The 26977-nt window shown below is 39.2% G+C and overlaps 1 protein-coding gene across 1 annotated transcript in view; it reads left to right on the top strand.

The window, feature by feature from the left end:
* The window catches only part of UTP18 (UTP18 small subunit processome component), a 58372-nt gene that overhangs the window by 20911 nt on the left and 10484 nt on the right, over positions 1-26977 (top strand). The window contains exons 8-10 of the mRNA NM_001098879.1: positions 5086-5186; positions 5483-5573; positions 17318-17441. Coding sequence (NP_001092349.1) covers positions 5086-5186; positions 5483-5573; positions 17318-17441 — 316 coding nt within the window. The remainder of the gene's footprint in view (positions 1-5085; positions 5187-5482; positions 5574-17317; positions 17442-26977) is intronic.

Here is a 26977-nt window from a genome sequence, read left to right as displayed (position 1 = left end):
TTTTCATCCTGTCCTTGTTTTTTTTTTTAATAACAGGGTTCTCTGTGAACTTTTTTATACCACTTGTTAAACAGTTAATCATATGGTCCCATCTATCTCTATCAATAAAATTTACCTGATGATTGCATTGTGAATCTGCCTCAGGGAACAGTGTTGTTCCCTGCCTGGTGCACTGTATGGCCTTACTGGGTTGCCATTTGATTAGCATGGGCTCTGTCTATAATAGGCTTGGAGCCTTGGCTCCCGCCTGTGAGATAGCCCTTGTTGGAGCAGCCATTTTCATGAATACAGTAGCTTTCACCAAGGCAGTAGTTAGCTATATGAGAACTTCCTTCACATGGTTAAAAAATCCACCATATAATTTAATTAAGCTTTGTACTTAACAACTTTAGATGTTATCCCTTCTACAGTAGTCCCCCAACCAGGTGTTAATGTCTGAGAACTTGCCACAAAGGAATAGAACAGAAAAAGTCCCCAGTGAACTGGTCTGGCTGCAAATTGGAAATAAAGGATCAGCATTTTTAAAGGTTGGAAGGAGGGAAAGACTGACATTAAGGCTCAGGAAGTCATCCTCCGTTGGACACTTTTAGTAATTGGGGGGAAAGTACCTCAAATCCTGCCCTGCCTCCCCACTCACCAAAAGAGTTGATTCCCTTCAATTTTTTGGGGGGGGTGTGGTGAGGGGAGGAGGCATGGTATACTTAAGAATACCCAGTAAGAGGTATTTTATCTGGTGGGACACAGTTCATTAAATGTTTATTTTTTTTAAACCATGTATCCTTTGGTTATAGATTATAAGCATTTGATCTTTTTTCAAAGATAAATTACAATGATCAGCTTCAGAAACAAGCTTAGAATACCTTCTTAGTAACTCAATTAAGTTTTACAATAATATAAAATAATGACCAAGGCTATTTCAAAAAGTAAGTTTTAAACAGTAGATACGTTCCCTGTCCTAATAATTTTCAGAATTTGGTGAGGCAGAATCCCCTTCTGTGGTGGCTCATATGGTAAATTCAGGAGACCTGGGTTTGATCCCTGGGTTAGGAAGATGATCTAGAGGAGGGCATGGCAACCCACTCCAGTGTTCTTGCCTGGAAAATCCCATGGACTGCAGCCCTCCAGGCTCCTCTGTCCATGGTGTTGCAAAGAGTTGGACACAACTGAGTGACTAAGCCTCAAGTAGCAAAGCTAAAATTTAATATTTATAAAAATACAATTTTCCCAAAATTACCCTCACTTTTACCACACATAGCCAAATTAAGATAGATTTGTTTGTAAAATAAGATAAGTCTGGTTAACTGATCTTATAGGCTTGTATGTTTTGTCCAATAAAGAAGAAGGATACCCCAAGTGAAAAACACATTTTTATCCCCCCTCCCCTTTTTTTTGATGAGTGTATTAGCTTTGTAGCCAAGAAAAGCTTTAGCCCATTAAATTAAAAAATGGGGTTTGTCAGGGAGCTGGGAAGAGTCAGGCAGCTGTCTTGGATTTCCCATAGCTCTGTTTAATTTACAGCTTAGTTTTTTAAATTTAGGACTGAAATCTTATAACCCAGTTTAGAACTTGAATCCACGTAGTTGGGACTCCAGCCTAGCCAAAACCCATATTGAAACTTGAACCTGAGCTCTTTTAATTGAGATTACACACCTGGTTTTAGGACTTCATGAAGTTCAGATTTTTGATGTCTCATCACAGAATTCAGGAGAGACAAAGTGATGGGTATTTATTTAGAGAGAAGCACAATTCACAGAGTTGTGTGCCATCTCAAAAGGTAAGAGGCGTTATGAAAAACAGTCTTTTGAGTTTTAATCAGGGATAAAAGAACAGTCTCAGAATTAAAGTGGTTTCTTGCCACATAAACTGAGATAGAAGAGAAGAATGAATTGCTCTAGTGAATGTAGTAAAAAGTCTTCTGGAGTTAAAAAGGGAAGAAATAGAATGGAAACACATGTAAAGCATAGAAGGAAAACCTCAGAGTGAGAGAGAAGAGTATAGATTATTAAATTCTGTAACATCATTTAGTGGCTGGCTTTATCCCAGGCTAGCTGTTGGATGTGCGCAAGCATAGCCTTTATATTCTTTTTATGTTTCTATGCAGCCACTACTCGAACCTTGTCAAAGCCACCAGAGAGTGAAATTCTTCCTTTTCATAAACCATTTCCCTTGTCTTCTGCACCAGCAGAAAGATCCCTTCCACAACTCCTGCCACCTTTCTGTGGCAGTCCATGCTGATCACCATTGTTCTTCCAGTTCCTTCTCTTTAAACATTTATATCATCAATCCCCTGGCCTGTACTTAGGTACCCAATCAGAGCTCCAAAGCATTCAGGGTTGATCGGCCCAACTGCAACAGGCTATCATCGAAAGAGCACCCTCCCTGGAACTCTTGGCCCATGGCATCACATGGCCCTGCTAGGACCTGATCCTAGACCTTCCTTTTTTACCACAGACCTGCCGCAGTCACCAGCTGAAACTGATTGATGTCATTTCAGGAGGGCTCTGAAGAGCTCTGGTACCACAGTGCTTTATGTCTCAGTGCAGAGAACAATTCAGCGAGAGCAAAGTGGTAGATAAGTGATTTATTAGAATAGGACGCTTGTGAGGCATATAAGCAGGTGGGTGAGAAATGCCATGCTCCAAGAACTTTCTCATTGGAAGCACTGATGCTGAAGCTGAAACTCCAGTACTTTGGCCACCTGATGCGAAGAACTGACTCATTGGAAAAGAAAGAGCCTGATGCTGGAAAGATTGAGGGCAGGAGGAGAAGGGGATGACAGAGGATGAGATGGTTGGATGGCATCACCAACACAATGGACACGAGTTTGAGCAAGCTCCGGGAGTTGGTGATGGACAGGGAAGCTTGGCATGCTGCAGTCACAGGGTCACAAAGAGTCAGACGTGACTGAGTGACTGAACAGAACAGAAGAACTTAGTGGGCTACAGTTTTATAAAATCAAAGGAAAAGTAGGAAGGGAGAGAAGACCTTATCTTTTGAGTAGACATCATGTTTTCATCATCAGCTCCTCCTCCAGGTTGAGCAGGGGAGTGTTTTTTGTCCCTGTGTGGTCAAGCTGTGTCCACAAGTTGTTTTATTTGTGTGCAGAGAGCATGTCCTATGGATCATTAAATTAACTGAACTCACTGGCAGGATATGAGTCTCATGCCACCATTGTTTTGTTTTGGGGCATGTCCTGTGCTTATGTTGCATGGTTTGCTAAGCAAGCCTGTTTGGTTTTGTGGTTAAGCGGACCTAATTTCTGGAGTAATCATTAACTCTCAGGGGTCTCCCATATTTTTTTTACTTACAATCTCCTAGTGGGATTAACTGTTTAATGACCTATTTTGTTCCTTCATTCTGTCCCTATCATAAGCTTTGGATAAAAATATCGCCGTCTTTCTTATTTTTCCAGTTAATTGATAAAGCAACTTTATTTGTTGAATGTCTGATATTTCCTTCTTGAAGACAACCTCCTCTCCTTAGTTACCCCCAAACACTAGGCTTATTCAGAACAAAAAAGTAAGGTCTGTCATGACGGGCCGAGAGCTGTGGACTCGGTAAGAGTCCTCTGGCGCTTTGTCTCTTCTGTTGCCCTCCTTGGTGTGTGTTGGATCCCGCACAGTATGAGGGAAGATTGTTTGCCGTTGCCTTTGTGATGCCTGTGCAGTCTGCAGTCCTGCAGCACTGTGGCGGCGCCCAGCTTAGGCTCCATGGTGAACACTGTGTTCTCTCTTGTGTTCCCACTGCCTGGTACTGTGTCCTTTGGATTGGGTCTGGAGGGGTTTCCAGCTGTAGCCTCACAGGGTGATACACCTAATCTCCCTTTCCGGATTCTTCATGTTATGGTATTTTCCCTCTGTTTGGAGCTGTCTCTTTTGATTGTGTAGTCAGTGTATAATGTTTGCCCAAAATTTGGGGTGAAGATTGCCCTTAGTAAGACTAGAGTCTAGAATCATTGTGAAGATTGATAATCCCTAGCTGAAGTAACCCTAGTAGTTGGAAACAGGTATCTGGATTGATTCCAGTCAAGGAAATTAGGGTGTAGACTTTTGGTGGAGTACTAGAGTGGGAGGCCCAGTTTTGTGGTATTATAAACCAGCTAGACAAAGACTGTTAATAGCCCAAAGATAGTCTGTGGGACCTTTAACCATCATTTTCCTATGGAGAAAAGAAACTCTTCATTGGATTTTTCTAGTTTCTTTTTCCTGGTTAATACTTTAAGTTAGCACATTAATTTTTTTTAATAACTTTTTTGACTAAGTGATACATTAACATGGTGCAAAAATCCAAAAGGTACAAATGAATGGTTAGTGAAAATTCTCTTGTCACCCTGGCCATTTACTTCCCTTCACTGGAAGTGTAGCCAGTTATACTTATTATGTATCCTTTCTGTTAGGCAACGTTTTAATGGGTATGTTGGCTCTTTAAGCTAAGTTTAATATCAGAAAGAATCTGTTGCATAGTATGAGCCTTTCAGGCATGGAAAAGAAACGTGTCCCATTATAGATAAGTAAATTGACTCTCTGGTCTATATACTTAGCTCATGTGATTTGCTTACATGAGTGTTGAGAAGCTAATTAACTCTTAAATACATTACCGACATGTGGTTTTGTTTTTTCCTTTTGGATCCACGAAGTTAAGAAATAGACTGCCATATGTCATGGGATGTTTAGTAGGTGGATAGCAACTAGTTTCTACATGTTACTGTGTTTCAGCTATCTCTAATGGCAGTCATTTTATTTCCCTTTGGTGATGAATGTTGTGACAAAAAAGTATAATTTATTCTTTCAGTTTATTTATGGGTATTACTGTTTACATTTAGAAAATTAGTCAATAAGTTTACTATTTGGAGAGCTGAGTCTCTGGCCTGCAATTAAAATGGTAAATGTTATCCAAGAGAAAGAACAAAAGTTTGCCAAGCATTTTATAGTGACCTTATATTTGGGTTATACTTGATGCATGGAGTCAGACTTATTCAGTGTCTGAGCCTACATTTTATTTGAGGTGCTTAAAAAGTAAGAGACTCTCAATTGTCAGTCAGTAATTGCAAGCTATTAATCTTTATTGATTCATTTCCTTTCTTAGGTTTGAAAGAGAAGATAGTGAGGAGCTTTGAAATTTCCCCAGATGGGTCCTTCCTGCTTATAAATGGTGTTGCTGGATATTTGCATTTGCTGTCTATGAAGGTGAACCATTATTAGCTGTTGCTTTTTCTAGGATAAGACATCAGTCCAAGTAGGAATAGCCTTGAACCATAACTCATGGCGTCCTTAAATCGGCATCCCAAGTGGAAGCACACAGGGGCTTGGAGAGAAGTTGTGGGCAGCAGGGGAAGAACTTTTGTGGTTTTTTGGAGTATAGGGAAAAACAAAGTTAAGTAGGTGCTACAAAACAAGAGAACTAGATCATTTTTATTCTACACATTGTGATTCTTCTTTACAACTCCTAACAATTTGGTAAGTAATATTTCTTATTCTTTCAGACTAAAGAGCTAATTGGTAGTATGAAAATTAATGGGAGGATTGCAGCATCCACATTCTCTTCGGATAGTAAGAAAGTATATGCATCTTCAGGTAAGTTAACAACAAGATGTGTTTAAATATCAAATTTAATCAAAACTGAGTTTGATTTTAGACTTCTGTGTTAGTAAGAAAATCATTTTATTTTTAGAATTCATTTTTCATTGCTGTTTGCCTTCTCATTTACTGACCAGTAATGGTGAAAGGTTAACTGCTTAATGTCTACTATTTGGAGAAAAGATGGGAAGAAGGTTCACATTTGAAAGATAATTCATCCTGAGATTTTTTTTTTTTTTTTTTTAAAGAATTGCATTCAGGGTCCACCCTCTTTTTAAAATATTTATGTAGGTATTTTTGGCTCTGCTGGGTCTCTGTTACTGGGTGCTGGCTTTCTTTAGTTGTGGTGCTTGGGTGCTACTCTAGTCGTGGCGTGCAGGCTTCGAATTGCAGTGGCTTCTGTCACTGCAGAGTGTGGGCTCTACGGTGAGCGGCTGCAGGACTTGTGGTGTGTGGGCTCAGTGGATGTGCACAGGTTTAGTTGCGCTGCCGCACAGGGATCAAACTGGTGTCCCGTGCATTGCACAGCAGGCTGTTAACCACTGAACCACCAGGGAAGCCCCATTCTGAAACTTCCTTTTTTTTCTTTATAAAAGTTACTTAGAATCACTATTTCTTTTCCTTTAGCCCCCTTTCACTTGGATACTGTTTGGAATTTTCTTCACTACTGACTGAAAACAGTTCTGATCTCATCCTGATATTTCTGTAATACTGTTTTTTTAATTAATTTATTTTTTATTGAAGGATAATTGCTTTACAGAATTTTGTTGTTTTCTGTCAAACCTCAACATGAATCAGCCATTGGTATACATATATCCCCGCCCTTTTGAACCTCCCACCCCAGCCCACCCTTCTCTGTTGATACAGAGCCCCTGTTTGAGTTTCCTGAGCACTACCGCAAATTCCTGTTGGCTATCTATTTTAAATACGGTACTGTAAGTTTCCATGTTATTTTTTCCATACATCTATCTCACCCTCTCCTCCCCTCTCACCATATCCATAAGTCTATTCTCTATGTCTGTTTCTCCTTTGCTGCCCTGTAAATAAATTCTTCAGTACCATTTTTCTAGATTCCGTATATGTGCATTAGAATACAATATCTTTCTTTTTCTGACTTTCTTCACTCTGTATAATAAGTTCTTTTCTAGGTGCATCCATCTCATTAGAACTGACTCAAATGTGTCCCTTTTAATGGCTGAGTAATATTCCATTGTGTATATGTAACAATTTCTTTATCCGCTGCAGTGAACAGTGGGATACATGTGTCTTTTTCAGTTTTGGTTTCCTCAGGGTATATGCCTAGGAGTGGGATTGCTGGGTCGTACGGTGGTTTTAGTCCTAGTTTTTAAAGGAATCTCCATACCATCTTACGTAGTGGCTGTATCAGTTTACATTCCCACAGTATGCAAGAACAGTGCGAGAACTCTTGCCAACAGTGCGAGAACGTTCCCTTTTCTCCGCACCCTCTCCAGCATTATTGTTTGTAGGCTTTGATGATGGCCATTCTGATCAGTGTGAAGTGGTATCTCATTGTAGTTTTGCTTTGCAGTTCTCTCATAATGAGTGATGTTGAGCATCTTTTCATGTGTGTGTTAGCTATCTGTATGTCTTCTTTGGAGAAATGTCTGTTCAGGTCTTTTTTCCACTTTTTGATTGGGTTGTTTGTTTTTCTGGTATTGGGTTGTATGAGCTGCATGTATATTTTGGAAATTGATCCTTTGTCATTTCATTTGCTGCTATTTTCTCCCATTCTGAGGGTTGTCTCTTCACCTTGCTTATAGTTTCCTTTGCTGTGCAAAAGCTTTTAAGTTTAATCAGGTCCCATTTGTTTATTTGTGTTTTTATTTCCATTATTCTAGGAGGTGGGTCATAGAGGATCTTGCTTTGATTTACTTCATCAAGTGTTCTGCCTGTGTTTTCCTCTAAGACTGCTTCAGCTATTTGGGGTCTTCTGTGTTTCCATATGAATTGTGAAAATTTTTGTTCTAGTTCTGTGAAAAATGTCATTGGTAATTTGATAGGGATCACACTGAATCCGTAAATTGCTTTTGGTAGTATAGTCATTTTAACAATATTGACTCTTCCTACCCAGGAACATGGAATATCTCTCCATCTGTTTATGTCATCTTTGATTTCTTTCATCACTGTCTAATAATTTACTGTGTACAGTTCTTTTGTCTCCTTCAGTTCAGTTCAGTTGCTCAGTCGTGTCCGACTCTTTGCGACCCCATGAATTGCAGCACACCCGGCCTCCCTGTCCATCACCAACTCCCAGAATTCACTCAGACTCACGTCCATCAAGTCAGTGATGCCATCCAGCCATCTCATCCTCTGTCATCCCCTTCTCCTCCAGCCCCCAATCCCTCCCAGCATCAGAGTCTTTTTCCAATGAGTCAACTCTTCACATGAGGTGGCCAAAATACTGGAGTTTCAGCTTCAGCATCATTCCTTCCAAAGAAATCCCAGGGCTGATCTCCTTCAGAATGGACTGGTTGGATCTCCTTGCAGTCCAAGGGACTCTCAAGAGTCTTCTCCAACACCACAGTTCAAAAGCATCAATTCTTCGGTGCTCAGCCTTCTTCACAGTCCAACTCTCACATCCATACATGACCACAGGAAAAACCATAGCCTTGACTAGATGGACCTTTGTTGGCAAAGTAATGTCTCTGCTTTTGAATATGCTATCTAGGTTGGACGTAACTTTCCTTCCAAGGTGTAAGCGTCTTTTAATTTCATGGCTGCAGTCACCATTTGCAGTGATTTTGGAGCCCCCAAAAATAAAGTCTGACACTGTTTCCACTGTTTCCCCATCTATTTCCCATGAAGTGATGGCACCAGATGCCATGATCTTCATTTTCTGAATGTTGAGCTTTAAGCCAACTTTTTCACTCTCCACTTTCACTTTCATCAAGAGGCTTTTTAGTTCCTCCTCACTTTCTGCCATAAGGGTGGTGTCATCTGCATATCTGAGGTTATTGATATTTCTCCCAGCAATCTTGATTCCAGCTTGTGTTTTTTCCAGTCCAGCATTTCTCATGATGTACTCTGCATATAAGTTAAATAAGCAGGGTGACAATATACAGCCTTGACGTACTCTTTTTCCTATTTGGAACCAGTCTGTTGTTCCATGTCCAGTTCTAACTGTTGCTTCCTGACCTGCATATAGGTTTCTCAAGAGGCAGATCAGGTGGTCTGGTATTCCCATCTCTTTCAGAATTTCCCACAGTTTATTGTGATCCACACAGTCAAAGGCTTTGGCATAGTCAATAAAGCAGAAATAGATGTTTTTCTGGAACTCTTTTGCTTTTTCCATGATCCAGCGGATGTTGGCAATTTGATCTCTGGTTCCTCTGCCTTTTCTAAAACCAGCTTGAACATCAGGAAGTTCACGGTTCACATATTGCTGAAGCCTGGCTTGGAGAATTTTGAGCATTACTTTACCAGCATGTGAGATGAGTGCAATTGTGCAGTAGTTTGAGCATTCTTTGGCATTGCCTTTCTTTGGGATCGGAATAAAAACTGACCTTTTCCAGTCCTGTGGCCACTGCTGAGTTTTCCAAATTTGCTGGTATGTTGAGCGCAGCAGTTTCACAGCATCATCTTTCAGGATTTGAAATAGCTCAACTGGAATTCCATCACCTCCATTAGCTTTGTTCGTAGTGATGCTTTCTAAGGCCCACTTGACTTCACATTCCAGGATGTCTGGCTCTAGGTCAGTGATCACACCATCATGATTATCTGGGATGTGAAGATCTTTTTTTCTTGCCATCTCTTCTTAATATCTTCTGCTTCTGTTAGGTCCATACCATTTCTGTCCTTTATTGAGCCCATCTTTGCATGGAATGTTCCCTTGGTATCTCTAATTTTCTTGAAGAGATCTCTAGTCTTTCCCATTCTGTTGTTTTCCTCTATTTCTTTGCATTGATCTCTGAGGAAGGCTTTCTTATCTCTCCTTGCTATTCTTTGGAACTCTGCATTCAGATGCTTATATCTTTCCTTTTCTCCTTTGTTTTTCGCTTCTCTTCTTTTCACAGCTATTTGTAAAGCCTCCCCAGACAGCCATTTTGCTTTTTTGCATTTCTTTTCCATCGGGATGGTCTTGATCCCTGTTTCCTGTACAGTGTCACGAACCTCATTCCGTAGTTCATCAGGCACTCTATTTATCAGATCTAGGGCCTTAAATCTATTTCTCACTTCCACTGTTTAATCATAAGGGATGTGATTTTGGTCATACCCGAATGGTCTAGTGGTTTTCCCTATTTTGTGTCCTTAGGTTAGTTTATTCCTAGATATTTAATTCTTTTTTTGTTGCAGTGGTGAGTGGGATTGATTTCTTAATTTCTATTTTTGATATTTCATTGTTAGTGTATAGAAATGCAAGTGATTTCTGTGTATTGATTTTGTATCCTGCAACTTTGTTAAATTCACTAATTAGCTCTAGTAATTTTCTGATACTATCTTTAGGGTATTCTATATACAGTATCATCTCATCTACAAACAGAGCTTTACTTCTTCTTTTCCAATCTGGATTCCTTTTATTTTCTTCTCTGATTGCTGTAGCTAGACTTCTAGAACTATGTTGAATAATAGTGGTGAAAGTGGACACCCTTGTCTTGTTCCTTATCTTAGGAGGAATGCTTTCAGTTTTTCACCTTTGAGAATAATGTTTGCTGTAGACTTATCATATGTTGAGGTAGGTTCCTTCTATGCCCATCTTTTAAAGTTTTAATCATAAATGGGTGCTGAATTTTGTCAAAGACTTTTTCTGCATCTATTGAGATTATCATATGGTTTCTATCTTTCAATTTGTTAATATGGTGTATCACATTGATTTGCATACATTGAAGAATCCTTGCTTCCCTGGAATAAACCCAACTTGATCATGGTGTATGAGCTTTTTGACATGTTGCTGAATTCTGTTTGCTAAAATTTTGTTGAGAATTTTTGCATCTGTGTTCATCAGTGATACTGGCTTGTAGTTTTCTTTCTTTGTGTTTGGTTTTTGTATCAGGGTGACGGTGGCCTCGTAGAATGAGTTTGGAAGTGTTTCTTGCTCTGCGATTTTTTGAGAGAGTTTTAGAAGGATAGGCATTGGCTCTTCTCTAAATGTTTGATAGAATTCTCCTGTGAAGCCATATGGTCCTGGGCTTTTGTTTTTTTGGGAGATTTTTGATCACAGCTTCAGTTTCACGGCTTGTAATTGGGTTGTTCGTAATTGGGTTGTTTCTATTTCTTCCTAGTTCAGTCTTGGAAGGTTCAACTTTTCTAAGAATCTGTCCATTTCTTCCAGGTTATCCATTTTATTGCCATACAGTTGTTCATAATAGTCTCTTATAATCCTTTGTATTTCTGCATTGTCTGTTATAACCTCTCCTTTTTCATTTCTAATTTTGTTGATTTGATTCTTCTCTTTTTTCTTGACGAGTCTGGTTAAAGGTTTGTCAATTTTGTTTATCTTCTCAAAGAACCAGCTTTTAGTTTTATTAATCTGTACTATTATGTCTTTCATTACTTTTTCATTTATTTCTGCTCTGATCTTTACAATTTCTTTCCTTTGGGGTGTTTTTTGTTCTTTTTCCGGTTGTTTTAGGTGTAAAGCTGGGTTGTCTATTTGATGTTTTTCTCGTTTCTTAAGATAGGATTGTATTGCTATAAACTCCCCTCTTAGAACTGCTTTTGCTGCATCCCATAGGTTTTGAGTTGTTGTGGCTTCCCTGTCATTTATTTCTAGAAATTTTTTTATTTCCCTTTTGATTTCTTCTGTAACCTGTTGGTTATTTAGAAACGTATTGTTTACTCTCCATATGTTTGTGTTTCTCACAGTTTTTTTCTTGTACTTGATAACCTAGTCTCATAGCATTGCAGTCAGAGAAGATGCTTGATACTTCAATATTCTTAAATTTGCTGAGGTTTGATTTGTGACCCAAGATGTGGTCTGTCCTGGAGAATGTTCCATGTGCACATGAGAAGGTGTGTTCTTCTGCATTTGGATGGACTATCCTGAAGATATCAATGAGATCCATCTCATCTAATGTATCATTTAAGACTTGTGATTCCTTATTAATTTTCTGTCTTGATGATCTGTCCTTTAGTGTGAGTGGGGTGTTTTAGTCTGCTACTATTACTGTGTTACTGTCAGTTTCTCCTTTTATGTGTGTTAGTGTTTGTTTTATGTATTGAGGTGCTCCTATGTTGGGTGCATAGATATTTACAGTTTTTATGTCTTCCTCTTGAATTGATCCTTTAATCATTATGAGGTGTCCTTCCTTATCTCTTGTAAGCGTCTTTATTTTGTCTGTTTGTCTTATATGAGGATTGCTACTCCAGTCTTCTTTTACTTCCCATTTGCATGGAATATAGTTTTCCATCCTCTCACTTTCAGTCTGTTTGTGTCTTTAGGTCTGAAGTGGGTTTCTTGTAGACAGCATATATATGGGTCTTGTTTTTATATCCATTCAGCCAGTCTCTGTCTTTTGTTGGAGCATTTAATCCATTTACATTTAAAATAATTATTGATATATATGTTCCTATTGTCATTTTCTCAATTGTTTGGGGTTGATTTTGTAGATCTTTTTTCTTCTCTTGTATTTCTTTCCTATAAGTCCCTTTAACATTTGTTGTAAAGCTGGTTTGGTGGTACTGAATTCTCTTAACTTTTGCTTCTCAGAAAAGCTTTGTATTTCTCCGTCAATTCTGAATGAAATCCTTGCCGGGTACAGTAATCTTGATTGTTGAATTTTCTCTTTCAGTACTTTAAATATATACTGCCATTCCCTTCTGGCCTGCACTTTTTGCTGAAAGATCTGCTGTTAAGTGTACGGGGTTTCCCCATATGTTGCTTGTTGCTTCTCCCTTGCTGCTTTTAATATTATTTCTTTGTGTTTAGTATTTGTTAGTTTAATTAGTATGTGTCTTGGTGTGTTTCTCCTTGGGTTTATCCTGTATGGGACTCTCTGCCTTTTGGACTTGATTGACTATTTCCTTTTTGATGTTGGGGAAATTTTCAACTATAATCTCTTCAAAAATTTTTTTGTACCTTTTGTTTTTCTCTTCTTCTCCTGGGACCCCCTATAATTCGATGTTGCTGCGTTTGGTATTGTCCCAGAGGTCACTGTTCTTTTCATTCTTTTTACTTTATTCTGCTCTTGAGAAGTTATTGCCACCATTTTATCTTCCAACTCACTGATTTGTTCTGCTTCGGATATTCTGCTATTGATTTCTTCTAGAGTATTTGTAATCTCAGTATTTGTGTTGTTTGTCTCTGCTTATTCTTTAATTCTTCTAGGTCTTTGTTAATTGATTCTTTCATTTTCTCCATTTTTGTTTTCAAGCTTTTTGATCATCTTTACTAGCATTATTCTGAATTCTTTTTCAGGTAGTTTGCCTATTTCCTCTTCGTTTATTTGGACTTTTGTGTTTTCGTTTGTTCATTAATGTAGTATTTATCTGCCTTTTCATTATTATTATTTTTTAACATTGTGTTTGAGGTCTCTTTTTCCAGCCTTCAAGGTTGAATTCTTTCTTCCTTTTGGTTTCTGCCCTCTAGGGCTGGTCCAGTCGTCTGTGTAAGCTTCCTGTAAGGTGAGATTTGTGCTGAGTCTTTGTTTTTCCTCTGATGGGCAAGGCTGAGTGAGGTGGTAATCCTGTCTGCTGATGATTGGGCTTGTATTTTTGTTTAGCTTGTTGTTTAGATTAGTTGTCCTGTATAGGTCTTGTATTCAAGTGGTTTCCTTTGTGGGAGTTCTCATATTTGATACTCCCTAGGGTTAGTTCTCTGGTAGTCTGAGGTCTTGGAGTCAGTACTTCCACTCCAAAGGTTCAAGGCTTTATCTCTGGGCAGAAACAAAGATTCCACAAGTGGTTTGTTATGGCATTGTGAGATTAAAATAAATATCCAAAACCAAGAAACCAAAGATGAAAGTGCAAGTCGCTCAGTTGTGTCTGACTCTTTGCAACCCTTTCATCTTTATAGTCTATGGAATTCTCTAGGCCAGAACACTGGAGTGGGTAGCCTTTCCCTTCTCCAGGGGATCTTCCCAACACAAGGATCAAACCCAGATCTCCCACACTGCAGGTGGATTTTTTACCAGCTGAGCCACAAGGGAAACCTGAGAATACTAGAGTGGGTAGCCTATCCCTTCTCCAGCAGATCTTCCCAACCCAGAAATCAAAGGGGTTTCCTGCATTGCAGGTGGACTCTTTACCAGCTGAGCCACAGGGACCCCAGACAAATGGCAGTTATAAAATCAGGCAAATAATCATTGAAATAATGGAATATGCATATACACCCATAAGTATATACACCCATAAGCCCAGTCAAAACAGTCCAACAAAAATAAAGCACAGTAGATTGACCTGGTGAACAAAGGAGATCTGCCCGTTAAGAAGACTAACTAAAACACAAACTGGAAAACAAAGCACAGTGCCAGGTGGGGAATAAAACAGAGAAAATAAAATTTATGTTTAGAGGAAAGGTAAGAATGAAAAGAAAGAATAGATATGCAAAGTTAAATAGAGGTAGATAAAGAAGATTTATATACATTAAAGATTAACTGCAAGGGGAAAAGAAGAGTAGGAAAGGCAAACAAAAGAGTAAATGTAGAAAAAATAATAATAGATTTTAAAAGTTAAAATTGAAAAAAGAAAACAAAAAAGGAAAACTCCACAGAACTGCAAAAGCCCAACATAGAGGCAGAGGTTTGTAACAGCAATAACACTTGTGACTGAGAAAAAAAAGAATCAAAAGCCTAATTAGATTTTATAGTGCCAGTAGAATCGACAACTCCAGCCAAGGTGGGGGGTGGAAATGGAAGGAAAAAAAAAACCCCAAAAGAATCTATAGAACAAGTCCAGACATAAAAATAATAAATGTTTTTCATGAGTCACTGCTGTCAGAGTCCTTTCTCTCGCTGGGAGTCACAGTCCACCTTACCTCCCTAGGATGCCCTCCAATGCTGGACTTGCTGTGGGGCAGCTCAGATTCTAATTTGGTCCTACTCCTGTGTGTCCTTGCCTCCAATACCCACAGCTGTCAGAACCAGTGCATCTTCTTTAGTAGGAGCTCTCAATGTCCTTTGATATATTCCATAGACATAGAGTCTGCCTAGTTGATCTTGTGGATTTAATCTGCAGCTTGTACAGCTGGTGGGAAGGTTTTGGGTCTTCCTGCTGTACTGCCTGTGGGTTTCACTTGTGGTTTTATTACCACCTGTCATGTGGGTCATCCAATGGGGTTTGCTCCTGAGGCTTCCCTTCCCTTGAGGACTTGGGTGTGCCCCTGTGAGGGCCAGGTGTGAAGGTGGTGCAGCTGCTTGGGTTGCAGGGGTTCTGGCAGCACCAGGTACTCAGGGGAGTTGGCAGCTAGGGCAGCAGGAAATACAGTGCTCTAGAATGGTATGGCAGCAAGTATTGGCTGATATGCTCCAGTATCCTTGCCTGGAGAACCCCCTTGACGGAGAAGCCTGGCAGGCCACAGCCTACAGGGTCGCAGAGTCGGACATGACTGAAGTGACCCTGAGCGCATAGATGCAATGCTTTTTTGCCTGTGGCAGCTCTGCCCGTGTGGAGAGTTGAGCGTGAAGGTGATGCAGCAGCTTGGCTTGTGGGGACCCTGGCAGTGCCAAGTGTGCAGGGACAAGACTCCCTCTGCTGCAGGATTTATGGCTCTATCATCTTCCTAACCCAGGAATTGAACCTTGCAGCTCCCACATTGTAGGAGCCACCAGGGAAGCCTAAACAGCATCTATTTTCCCTATTAATTAATTAATATGCTAGGTTTTTTGAGGAGTAAGGAATAAATATTGATACAGAGTAGTAATGTTCCTAGCGAAATTGTCCTTGGATCCTGGGAGAGTCAGAGTTTGGGAGAAGAGTTAAAGGGTCAGCAGAGGTACTAAGATTTGGTTATATGAATTGGATATAGATATTATGAATTGGATATAGATATTAAATATTTACACAGTATGATGGTCTTACCATAAGAAAGTTACCATAAGAAAGTTCCTAAAATTAGAGAAGGAGTAATCAAAAGTTGAGCCTTGGTAAGTTAGGGAATTACCTGTATTTTGATTGGTATTCTCTCCCTTCCCTTTTTTTCCTTTCCTCCTTATATAAGAAGTGATTTATGTGATTAGCATCATGTTGTTTGTATTACCTTATTTTATGTATATGAAGAGTATTTTGATAGGATTGTTGAAGAAAGAGTTCACCTTTTATCTTTTCAACTTAACTGCTTCTTTCATTTTGTTTTCTGCTGGATTAGTTATTGCTTCCTTTGCCTTAAGTCATCCATCAACTTATGACCATCTAATACTCTTGCTTTCTAGATGGTCTTCCTGCCCTTCATCCCTTCCCTTCCCATTTTAGTCTGTTACTAGCAAATTTTTAAACATCTTTCTTTACTGTACCATGACTCTACAGACAAACATACAGGCTTTAAAATTTGTACCTATTAAAATTTTTCCTAAATACATATTGTAAATCTAAACCCTTATGTCAGCCTGGGAAAGTTTGTTAACAAAATAGTTGAAACAGTGAGATTCATTGAATTCTCATTGAAAGAATAGTAGTATAGAAGGATGAACATTAGAGCGATAATCACAGTAAAGAGAGAAAATAGACGAGTGAGAGGCTACTTTTGAGATGCATATAGGGTCATTATACAGATCTATAATGGGTCTGAGGAAGAGGGTGATCATCAATATGGAATATATAGGAGAGAGAAGAAAGAATAAGGACAGATTTTGGTTGTTAGATGACTATTTCTACCATGAAAATGTGTTTTCATCAGATTTATTATCCCCTTATTCTCCCTTCTCTAAACTATTTGTGCTAATTACCCAGAATTGTAAAGTTCAATTCACTTCAGTCGCTCAGTCATGTCTGACTCTTTGCAACTCCATGGACTGCAGCATGCTAGGCTTCCCTGTCCATCACCAACTCCTGGAGCCTGCTCAAACTCATGTCTGTCGAATTGGTGATGCCATCCAACCATCTCATCTTCTGGTCGTCCCCTTCTCCTCCTGCCTTCAATCTTTCCCAGCATCAGGGTCTTTTCCAGGAAGCCATTTCTTCACATCAGGTGGCCAAAGTATTGGAGCTTCAGCATCAGTCCTTCCAATGAACATTCAGGGCTGATTTCCTAGGATTGACTGGTTTGATCTCCTTGCAGTCCAAGGGACTCGCAAGAGTCTTCTCCAACACCAGAGTTCAAAAGCATACCTCCTAGGAATTGTACACACATCCTTAATTATATCCTGTTAGTCTAGACCAGTCATCCTTCACTTCTTCTTCCTCCTCTTGACGTCATCAGTATCATCATCAGTTTGGTGTCCAAATCACCTGGCGTTACATATTAGGTACTCTAATACCTATTGATAGATGTTGGAAAACCTGTGCTTGTGGATATTTTGTTTTTTTTCAAATTTTGCTATAGTAATTTATCTGAGTGAAATGTAGGAACTTTTCTAAAAGGTCAACTCAAGCCAAGAGTTTGTGATTTTTCACTCTAAACCTAAAGATACTATTTATTAGTGACTAATGGGATATAGTTTTATATATATGAAAATGTATACAAGAAACATTTTTTAGGCCAGTTTTCTAGACCTAGGACATTTACAGGTCTTCTTAGTAACTTGTACTATTAAAAAGGAACTAAGAATGAATTCAGTTATCTTTCAAGTTTAAAACAAAGTTAACCACCACCACCCCCCCAACCCTTTTTTTTTTTTTGGCTCTTTCAGGGGATGGGGAAGTTTATGTTTGGGATGTGAACTCTAGAAAGTGCCTTAACAGATTTGTTGATGAAGGCAGCTTATATGGATTAAGCATTGCCACATCTAGGAATGGACAGTATGTGGCTTGTGGGTAAGTAAACAGAGGTTCTGGTAACCTTTAATCACCTTTTGCTAATGAAAAAATATTAAAGAATATACGAGATGGTACCTGAGTAGTTCTGTTTATAAAGTGTTTAGTGATATGAAATTATAAACCCAGGTCTTTTACATTTTATTATCTTAAAAAGATTTTCTAATATTTGTGTTTAATAATATTGATGGCAGTTTTTCAGCTCTTTAGCAAAGAAAATACTGGACTACCGTCTTGTGTGCATGCATCCTAAGTCACTTCAGAACCTATGGACAGTAACCCTCCAGGCTCCTCTGTCCATGGAATTCTCCAGCCAAGAATACTGGAGTGGGTTGCCAGGCCCTCCTCCAGAGGATCTTCCCAACCCAGGGATCAAACCTGTGTCTCTTGTGTCTCCTGCACTGGCAGGCAGGTTCTTTACTACTAGTGCCACCTGGGAAACCCAGACGCCCTTATTATGTTACAGTACTTTTTTCTCTTATGTTTGGAATATTTGTTTAAGTCTTAAAGATACTTAAAAGTATATGTTCTTTCATCTAGCTATGTGGTATGAACCAGTAACATGTTTTTACTGTTGTTAGTATTATAGAGATCTTGAAAGTATTATCTAGAACATGTTATTGTGTCCTTGCTGAGAGAAATGGTTATTACACTGGGGAAAAGATGGCTTTATTGTCCTATTTGATTTTAAAGATGCAGGGTAGGAGAAGGAGGTGTTGGGATACTTACCTGTAATTCTAAATGATTTTACCACCAAATCACTAATCAGCAACTTTAATTTTAGAACTTCCAGAAGTTGATCTTTATGACTGTTAGATTAAACAAAATTGATCCATAAAGAGTTTTCATTCAGATTCTCCCTTGTTGGGCAGTCCGGTGGGTCCAGCAGCATAGCTTACTTACCACTTTTTCTTCACCACCTCCTTCAAAGGCTAAAATTGGGGAAACTGCCTATAAATATCTGTCACCATTTGGATATTGGTCAGCAGCTACCTTGTAGCCTGGGAAGAAATGACAGTAGAACCAGGCTGTGGCGCTCGGAGGCCAGGCTAACATCAGGTGAGTCTGACGTAGGTAGGGGGACAGCCTGAGCCCAGCGCTTGCTAGAGCAGTATGCTCTATGGCAGCAGTGTATGATTAGCAAGTCTTTTGAGACTAAAGCTCCTTTAAAATGTAGACTGGGAGTAAAATTATAAGTAATTTTAAGCAGACCTGCTTTACCTTTGTGTAAGACAAAAACTGCACAACATAACCATCACTCAGATTTGTGAAGTTAATCTTTTTCTGGTTTTTGCCTCTTTTTTTTTGGTATTACTTTTTATTAATCCCCTTTGACAGGCCCAGAGAGGAAAGAATCTAATATTAGCCACTTAAACTCATTTGATTTTAATTGCCTGTCAGTGTAATTGAATTCTGATGTGCTTGGTCAAAGACCATTTCTAGGTTTTTATTGTTAAACCTGTAAAGAAAGGCCTTAACCCTTCTTAGAGGAGTTTCTCATGTAGAGGGAAGAGTTATTGGTGGTACAGTCAGAGCAGAGGTAGGAGAAACTGAACTCACTTAGCTGGTTGACTGGCTGCTGCTTCCCTTCCTCCCAACTCCCTCTCTTCCTCTCTTGATCTCAAAATTTGTCTGATAGTGTCCATTAACTCTTTTCAGTGTCCTGGGTTAAAGTGGATGCTTTCGATTTACAGCTTTGCTCTGATAGGGATATAGGAAACTCAGAATATTGTAAATAGAGGTCTTTTATTTTATAGTGCCTTTTTTTTAAATGGCTTTGGTTAATGTAAGGATTGCTACAACTCATGTTGTTTGATTTCCAGTTCTGTGGTCTTTCCACAATGCCACCCCCTAAGTATTTTGATTTTATTTTAAAAGACTACTGAAAATTCAGGACTGTAGAGAATTAGAAAATTTGTTATGATTTAGGGCCTGGAATTAATAGTTCTTTATTTCAGTGTTTTCTCATTGAACATATAAAATGGGTTTCATTTTGCTTCATCTAGAGATTCTTTAGGACATGTGTGCTTTATAATGCAAGAAAAGCCTGTTTTATTCAGTGATAATGCTTTTGCTTCAGTTTCCTCATTCATAAAACATTTATTGGGCATTGAGCTGGGGATTGTGAGATAGAACAATACATTTTCACCTTTTCATAGTTTATGATCTCATGTGGGGACATATGTACATGTATCGGTATTCACAAGGTGAGCCATCAAGCCATCACAAGGGCTGCAGTTTAGATACAGTATTTCAATTTTAAAAGCCTTAGGAATGGTGAAGGCTGTTATAGTTGGAATGTCTGAAAGGGGTTTTGTGGGATATTGGCACTTGAGCTGGGCATTTTGAGGGCCAGTTGGAATTCAGAGAAAGGTATTGCAGATAGTGGAGAAAGGATGAGAGAATTCAGGTTTGTGTTCTGAGAGGAGTATGGATGGGATGATTCTTAAGTGGGGTGGGGGCGTAGGCTACAAAGGTAGAGAAGCAGGCAGGCAGAGAAGTCTTTTATGCTGTGCTGAATAATATGGACATTATATTAAATGGAAAGTGGAACCATTAAAGATTTTTAAGCAAAGAATCATGATGATAATTGAAATTTAGGGTTTGAAGTAGATAATTCTCATAGCCTTTAGATGGGGAATAGAGGTGCAGGTGGATGAGCCTTGAGGTCATTGCAGTAATCCAGGCCTTGAGTAATAAGGATGGGAATGGGAATAGGTAGATAGGTAAATGATGCTTTCAGTGTATGTCCTAACTGCTTAGAAAATTGGGATGAGAGAGGAGGAGTGACATTCTCAGGCTCCAGGCCAAGACAGTCAGTAGAGTAGAGTTGTCCATGGAATGAGGGTGGATGCGGGATGAGGCAGGTCAGAGATAGGTTCACAGGGCAGTGTTTAATAGGCAGTTAGAAGTGAGTGGAGTTAGATTAAAGGCAGTCATTTGATGGTCCATGGGAGGAAATGAGATGAGAGAGACACTAGAGCTAGGCTGATCTGGCTAATTGCCATCATTCTTGTTTGGGAAGATTTTTCTCTACTAGGACATTTGTGGTTGCTGATCTGCTAATGGATAGGCTGTTCTTGATTTAGGAACCTACTTCTAGTCCAGTCAGCTGTGATTGGGGGGTGGAAGGGTGACAGTCATGTCTATTTTTTTAGTTAGGAGTTCAGTGATGAGAGCTCCCTTCTCCCTTTGTTCTTGTTTTTCCTCTTATGATACCTGGTTTTTATTTTTTTGCCTTGTCATTGTTGCTATTTGTTTGTTTTGAACCTACTATCTCCCTTCCCCAGCTCATGTCTCACTTACCTTTTCCACAAAGCTTCACTAGAGCAACTTCAGTTCATACTGATTTTTCCTTTCTTTGAGGTTCTGGATCACATATAGAGAGTTTAGCTTATGTTCTCTTATATTTCTGAGTATTTCTTAACAGTCTTTTTTTTCCCTGGGATTAAATTCTTTCTGTTCTTCTGTATTCCTGTGACAGTTCGCATTGTTGTTGCTAGGTCGTGTCCATCTCTTTGTGACACCATGACCTGTAGCATGCCAGGCTCCTCTGTCCTCCAGTGTTTCCTGGAGTTTGCTCACATTCATGTCCCTTGAGCCAGTATGATGCTATCTAACCATCTCATCCTCTGCCATTCCCTTCTCCTTTTGCCTTCAATCTTTCCTAGCATCAAGGTCTTTTCCAATGGATCTTTGCAGGAATCTTTCCCAATGGATCTTTGCATCAGGTGGCCACAGTATTGGAGCATCAGCTTCAACATCAATCCTTCCAATGAATATTCAGGGTTGATTTTTTTTAGGATTGACTGATCTGATCTCTTTGCAGTACAAGGGACTCTCAAGAGTCTTCTCCAGCACCACAATTCAAAAGCTTCAGTTTTTCGGTTTTAGCCTTCTTTATGGTCCAGCTCTCAGTATCCATATATGACTACTGGAAAAACCATAGCTTTGATCATATGGAACTTTGTCATCATAGTGATGTCTGCTTTTTAATATGCTGTCTAGGTTTGTCATAACTTTCTTTCCAAGGAGCAAGCGTCTTTTAATTTCATGGCTGCAGTCACTTCCCACAGTGATTTTGGAGCCCAAGGAAATAAAACCTGTCACTGCTTCCACTTTTCCCCCTTCTATTTACCATGAGGTAAGGGGATTGGATGCCATGATCTTAGTTTTTTGAATGTTGAATTTCAAGCCACACTTTTTGCTTTCCTCCTTTACCTTCATCAAGAGACTCTTTAGTTCCTCTTCACTTTCTGCCTTTAAGAATAGTATCATATGCATATCTGAGTTTGTTATTTCTCCTGCCAATCTTGATTCCAGCTTGTGATTCATCCCGCCCAGCATTTTGCATATGCATGTAAGTTAAATAAGCAGGGTGAGAATAGGTTTGACATACTCCTTTCCCAGTTTTGAACCAGTCCCTTGTTCCATGTCCAGTTCTAACTGTTGTTTCTTGACCCACATACAGGTTTTTCAGGAGACAAGTAATGTGGTTTGGTATTCCCATCTCTCTCAAGAATTGTCCCAATGTTGTGATCACATAGTCAGAGGCTACAGTATAGTCAATGAAGCAACAGTAGATTTTTTTCTGAAACTCCCTTCCTTTCTCCATGATCCAACGAATGTTGGAAATTTGATCTCTGGTTCTTCTGCTGCTTTGAAACCCAGCTTGTACATCAGGAAGTTCTCTGTTCAGTTTTCATACTGCTGGTTATGTGGATATCATTAAATATTCTTAGTTGCATATTAGGATCAGTTATATCGTAGCACAAATACCACTGTAAATTTCCATATATTAAGATGATTAACTCATGCCATTTTTGTCCCACACATCTAAGCAATAATCACATAAGAATTCTTGGGGTAGGGGCTTCCCTGGTGGCTCAGTGTTAAAGAATCTGCTTGTCAGTGCAGGAGACTAGGGTTCAATCCCTGATCTGGGAAGAGCCCACATACCACAGGGCAACCAGGTCTGTGCACCACAACTATTGAGTGAGAGCTTTACAGGCAGGAAGGCCAGAGGAAATAGGCTGCAAGTGTCAGACATATTTTACCTCTCTCTTAAGCAGCAGGAGGAAGCAAACAAGTGTTAGGTTTTTTTCCCCTTCTCTATACAAATTTAAAAGGAGGTTTCTCTTAAAATTCTGTGTTGCCATGATGACACTTGGCTCCACCTGAACTTAACTTTTCTCAAACCTTGAGCTAGCCAATGTGTTTTTCTTACGGAAATGTTTTTCTTAAGCTATGTTAATGAACTGTGTATTTACCCTAGACTCTTGTCTTTCCTCAAGTCAGTTCTGCTTGAGACTCAGAACCAGGGCTCAACAAACCTGTATGTTTTACTGATACATTGTTCTCCTAATCTATGTTAATGAAACTATATACTTACTTGGACTCCTGCCTTTCTTCAAGATAAATGTCAATCGTTTTATGGCTCCAGATGACTCACCTGGTGCCAGTGTTATCTCAAAATGCATGTTGGGAGTGAGGGGCCTGGTGCCACTCTGAATTTTGAGACATCTCCTTTCTCTAATTAACAACTTGCTGATAGGTATGTAGTGAAAGTGAAGTTGCTCAGTCATGTCCGACTCTTTGCGACCCCTTGGACTGTAGCCTACCAGGCTCCTCTATCCATGGGGTTTTCCAGGCAAGAGTACTGGAGTGGGTTGCCATTTTCTTCTCCAGGGCATCTTCCCGACCCAGGGATTGAACCCTGGTTTCCTGCGTTGTAGGCAGACGCTTTACCATCTGAGCCACCAGGGAAGTATAGGTATATAACGTCCAGCTAAAGATAGGTGTATAACATCTGGCTAAAGACTAGCAAGGGGGCACTCTTTCTGCCCCCTTCTGATGTCTAAGTCAGAAGCTTTCTCTATCTCTTTTACACTTTAATAAAACTTTATTACACAAGAAGTTTGTTAGCGTTCAAGCCTTGTCACTGGCCCCAGATTGAACTCCTCTTCTCCAGAGGCCAAGAATCACAGCATCTTTCATGGCTCAGCAACAACCTGTCATGAGCCTGTGACTATAAGCTGCAACTACTGAAGCTCACATCCTGGAGCCCATGCTCTGCAACAGGAGAAAGCCACCACAATGCAAAACTCACACACAGCAATTGGCGGGTAGCCCCTGCTCCCTGCAACTAAAGAAAAGCCCTTGCAGGAGGGAAGACCCAGCACAGCCAAAAATAAATAAATATATTTTTTAAAAAAGAATTCCTCAGAATAATGATAGTAAAGATGATCCAAAATCTTGAAAACAAAGTGGAGGTTACAGGTAAATAGATTAGAGACAAGGATTGAGAAGATGCAAGAAATGTTTGACAAGGACCTAGAAGAAATAAAGAGTCAATAATGAATAATGCAATAACTGAGATTGAAAGCACTCTGGAGGGAAACAATAGAATAACTGAGACAGAAGATAGGATAAGTGAGGTGGAAGATGGAATGGTGGAAATAAATGAAGCAGAGAGGAAAAAAAGAAACAAGAATTAAATGAGGACAACCTCAGAGACCTCTAGGACAATGTTAAACGCCCCAACATTCAAATCATAGTAGTCCCAGAAGAAGAAGACAAAAAGAAGGGGCATGAGAAAACATTTGAGGAGATAATAGTTGAAAACTTCCCTAAAATGGGAAAGGAAATAGCCACCCAAGTCCAAAAAACCCAGAGAGTCCCAAACAGGATAAACCCAACGCAAAACACCCCAAGATACTTATTAATCAAACTAACGAGGTTAATAAACACAAAGAGCAGATATTAAAAGCAGCAAGGGAAAAGCAACAAATAACACAAAAGGGGATCCCCTTTTAAGGATAACAGCTGATCTTTCAAAAGAAACTCTTCAGGCCAGAAGGGAATGACAGGACATACAGTGATGAAAGAGAAAAACCTATAACCCAGATTACTATACCCAGCACGGATCTCATTCAAATATGAAGGAGACAGACAAGCAAAAGCTGAGAGAATTCAGCACCACCAAACCAGCTCTTCAACAAATGCTAAAGGATCTCCTCTAGACTGGAAACACAGGAAAAGGTTTATATTATAAACTCAAACCCAAAACAACAAAGTAAATGGCAACAGGATCATACTTACCAGTAATTACCTTCAATGTAAATAGGTTGAATGCCCCAACCAAAAGACAAAGACTGGCTGAATGGATACGAAAACAAGACCTCTATATATGCTGTCTACAAGAGACCCACCTGAAACCAAGGGACACATACAGACTGAAAGTGAAGGGCTGGAAAAATATTTCATGCAAATAGAGACCAAAAGAAAACAGGAGTAGCAATACTCTTATCAGATAAAGTAGACTTTGAACTAAAGGTCATAAAAAGAGACAAAGAAGGACACTACATAATCATCAAAGGATCAATCCAAGAAGATATAACAATTAGAAATATATATGCATCCAAGCATCCAAGTCGGAGAAGGCAATGGCAACCACTCCAGTACTCTTGCCTAGAAAATCCCATGGATAGAGGAGCCTGGTAGGCTGTAGTCCACGGGCTCTCGAAGAGTTGGACACGACTGAGTGACTTCACTTTCACTTTTCACTTTCCTGCTTTGGAGAAGGAAATGGCAACCCACTCCAGTGTTCTTGCCTGGAGAATCCCAGGGACGGGGGAGCCTGGTGGGCTGCCGTCTATGGGGTCGCACAGAGTCGGACACGACTGAAGCGACTGAGCAGCAGCAGCATGCATCCAAGTTAGGAACACCTCAAGATGTAAGGCAAATGCTAACAAGTATGAAAGGGGAAATTAACAGTAACACAATAATAGTGGGAGACTTTAATACCCCACTCACACCTATGGATAGATCAACCAAACAGCAAATTAGAAAGGAAACACAAACTTTACATGATACAATGGACCAGTTAGACCTAATTGATATCTCTAGGACATTTCACCCCAAAACAATGAATTTCGCATTTTTCTCAAGTGCACACGGGACATTGTCCAGGATAGATCCCATCCTGGGCCATAAATCTAGCCTTAGTAAATTCAAAAAAAATGAAATCATTTCAAGCATCTTTTCTGATCACAGTGTGGTAAGATTAGATGTCAACTACAGGAAAAAAGCTATTAAAAACACAGACATATGGAGGCTAAATAACATGCTTCTGAATCACCAACAAATCATGGAAGAAATCAAAAAGGAAATTAAAACATGCATAGAAACAAATGAAAATGAAAGCACAACTGAAAATCTATGGGATTCAGTAAAAGCAGTGCTAAGTTCATAGCGTTACAAGCTTACCTCAAGAAACAAGAGAAAAATCAAATTAACCTAACTTTACACCTAAAGCAACTAGAAAAAGAAGAAATGAAGAACCCCAGGGTTAGTAGAAGTAAAGTAATCATAAAAATTAGGGCAGAAATAAAAAGAAACAAAGGAGACTCTACCAAAAATCAGCAAAACTAAAAGCTGGTTCTCTGAGAAGATAAATAAAACAGACAAACCATTAGCCAGACTCATCAAGAAAAAGAAGAATCAAATCAACAGAATTAGAAATGAAAATGGAATATCACAACAGACAACACACAACAGACGACAGAGGATCGTAAGAGACCACTCTCAGCAACTATATGCCAGTAAAACGGACAGCTTGGAAGAAATGAACAAATTCTTAGAAAATTATAGCCTTCCAAAAATGAATCAGGAAGAAATAGAAAATCTTAAGAGACCCCATCACAAGCACGGATATAGAAGCTGTAATCAAAAATCGTCCAACAAACGGAAGACCAGGAACAGATGGCTTCACAGGTGAATTCTACCAAAAATTTAGAGAAGAGCTAACATTTATCCAACTCACACTCTTCCCGAAAATTTCAGAGGAAGGTAAACTCCCAAGCTTATTCTGTGAGACCACCATCATCACCCTAATATCAAAACCAGACAGATGCCACAAAAAAAAACAACACGCCAACATCACTGATGAACATAGATGCAAAAATCCTCAACAAAATTCTAGCAAACAGAATCCAACAACATATTAAAAAGATCATACATCATGGCCAAGTGGGCTTTATCCCAGGGATGCAAGGATCCTTCAGTATTCGCAGATCAGTGTGATACACCATATTAGCAAATCGAAGGATAAAAATCATATGGTTATCTCTAGATGCAGAGAAAGCCTTTGACAAAGTTGGGAACAAGATCATTCTCACCACTAATATTCAACATAGTTTTGGAAGTTTTAGCAACAGCAGTCAGAGAAGAAAAAGAAATAAAAGGAATCCAAATTAGAAAAGGAGTAAAATTCTCACTGTTTACAGATGACATGATCCTCTACATAGAAAACCCTAAAGACTACTAGAAAATTACTAGAGTTTATAATATAGTAAAGTTGCAGGATATAAAATTAATACACAGAAATCCCTTGCATTCTTATATACCAACAATGAGAAAATAGAAATTAAGGAAATAATCATTCACCATTGCAGTGAAAAGAATAAAATACTTAGGAATAAATCTGCCCAAAGAAACAAAGACCTATATATTTTTACAGTTTTACAGAAAACTGT

Source organism: Bos taurus, chromosome 19, assembly GCF_002263795.3.
Source record: "Bos taurus isolate L1 Dominette 01449 registration number 42190680 breed Hereford chromosome 19, ARS-UCD2.0, whole genome shotgun sequence".
NCBI lineage: Eukaryota > Metazoa > Chordata > Mammalia > Artiodactyla > Bovidae > Bos > Bos taurus.
Note: the sequence above shows the minus strand (reverse complement) of the source record. Positions and strands in the feature narration are given on the sequence as shown.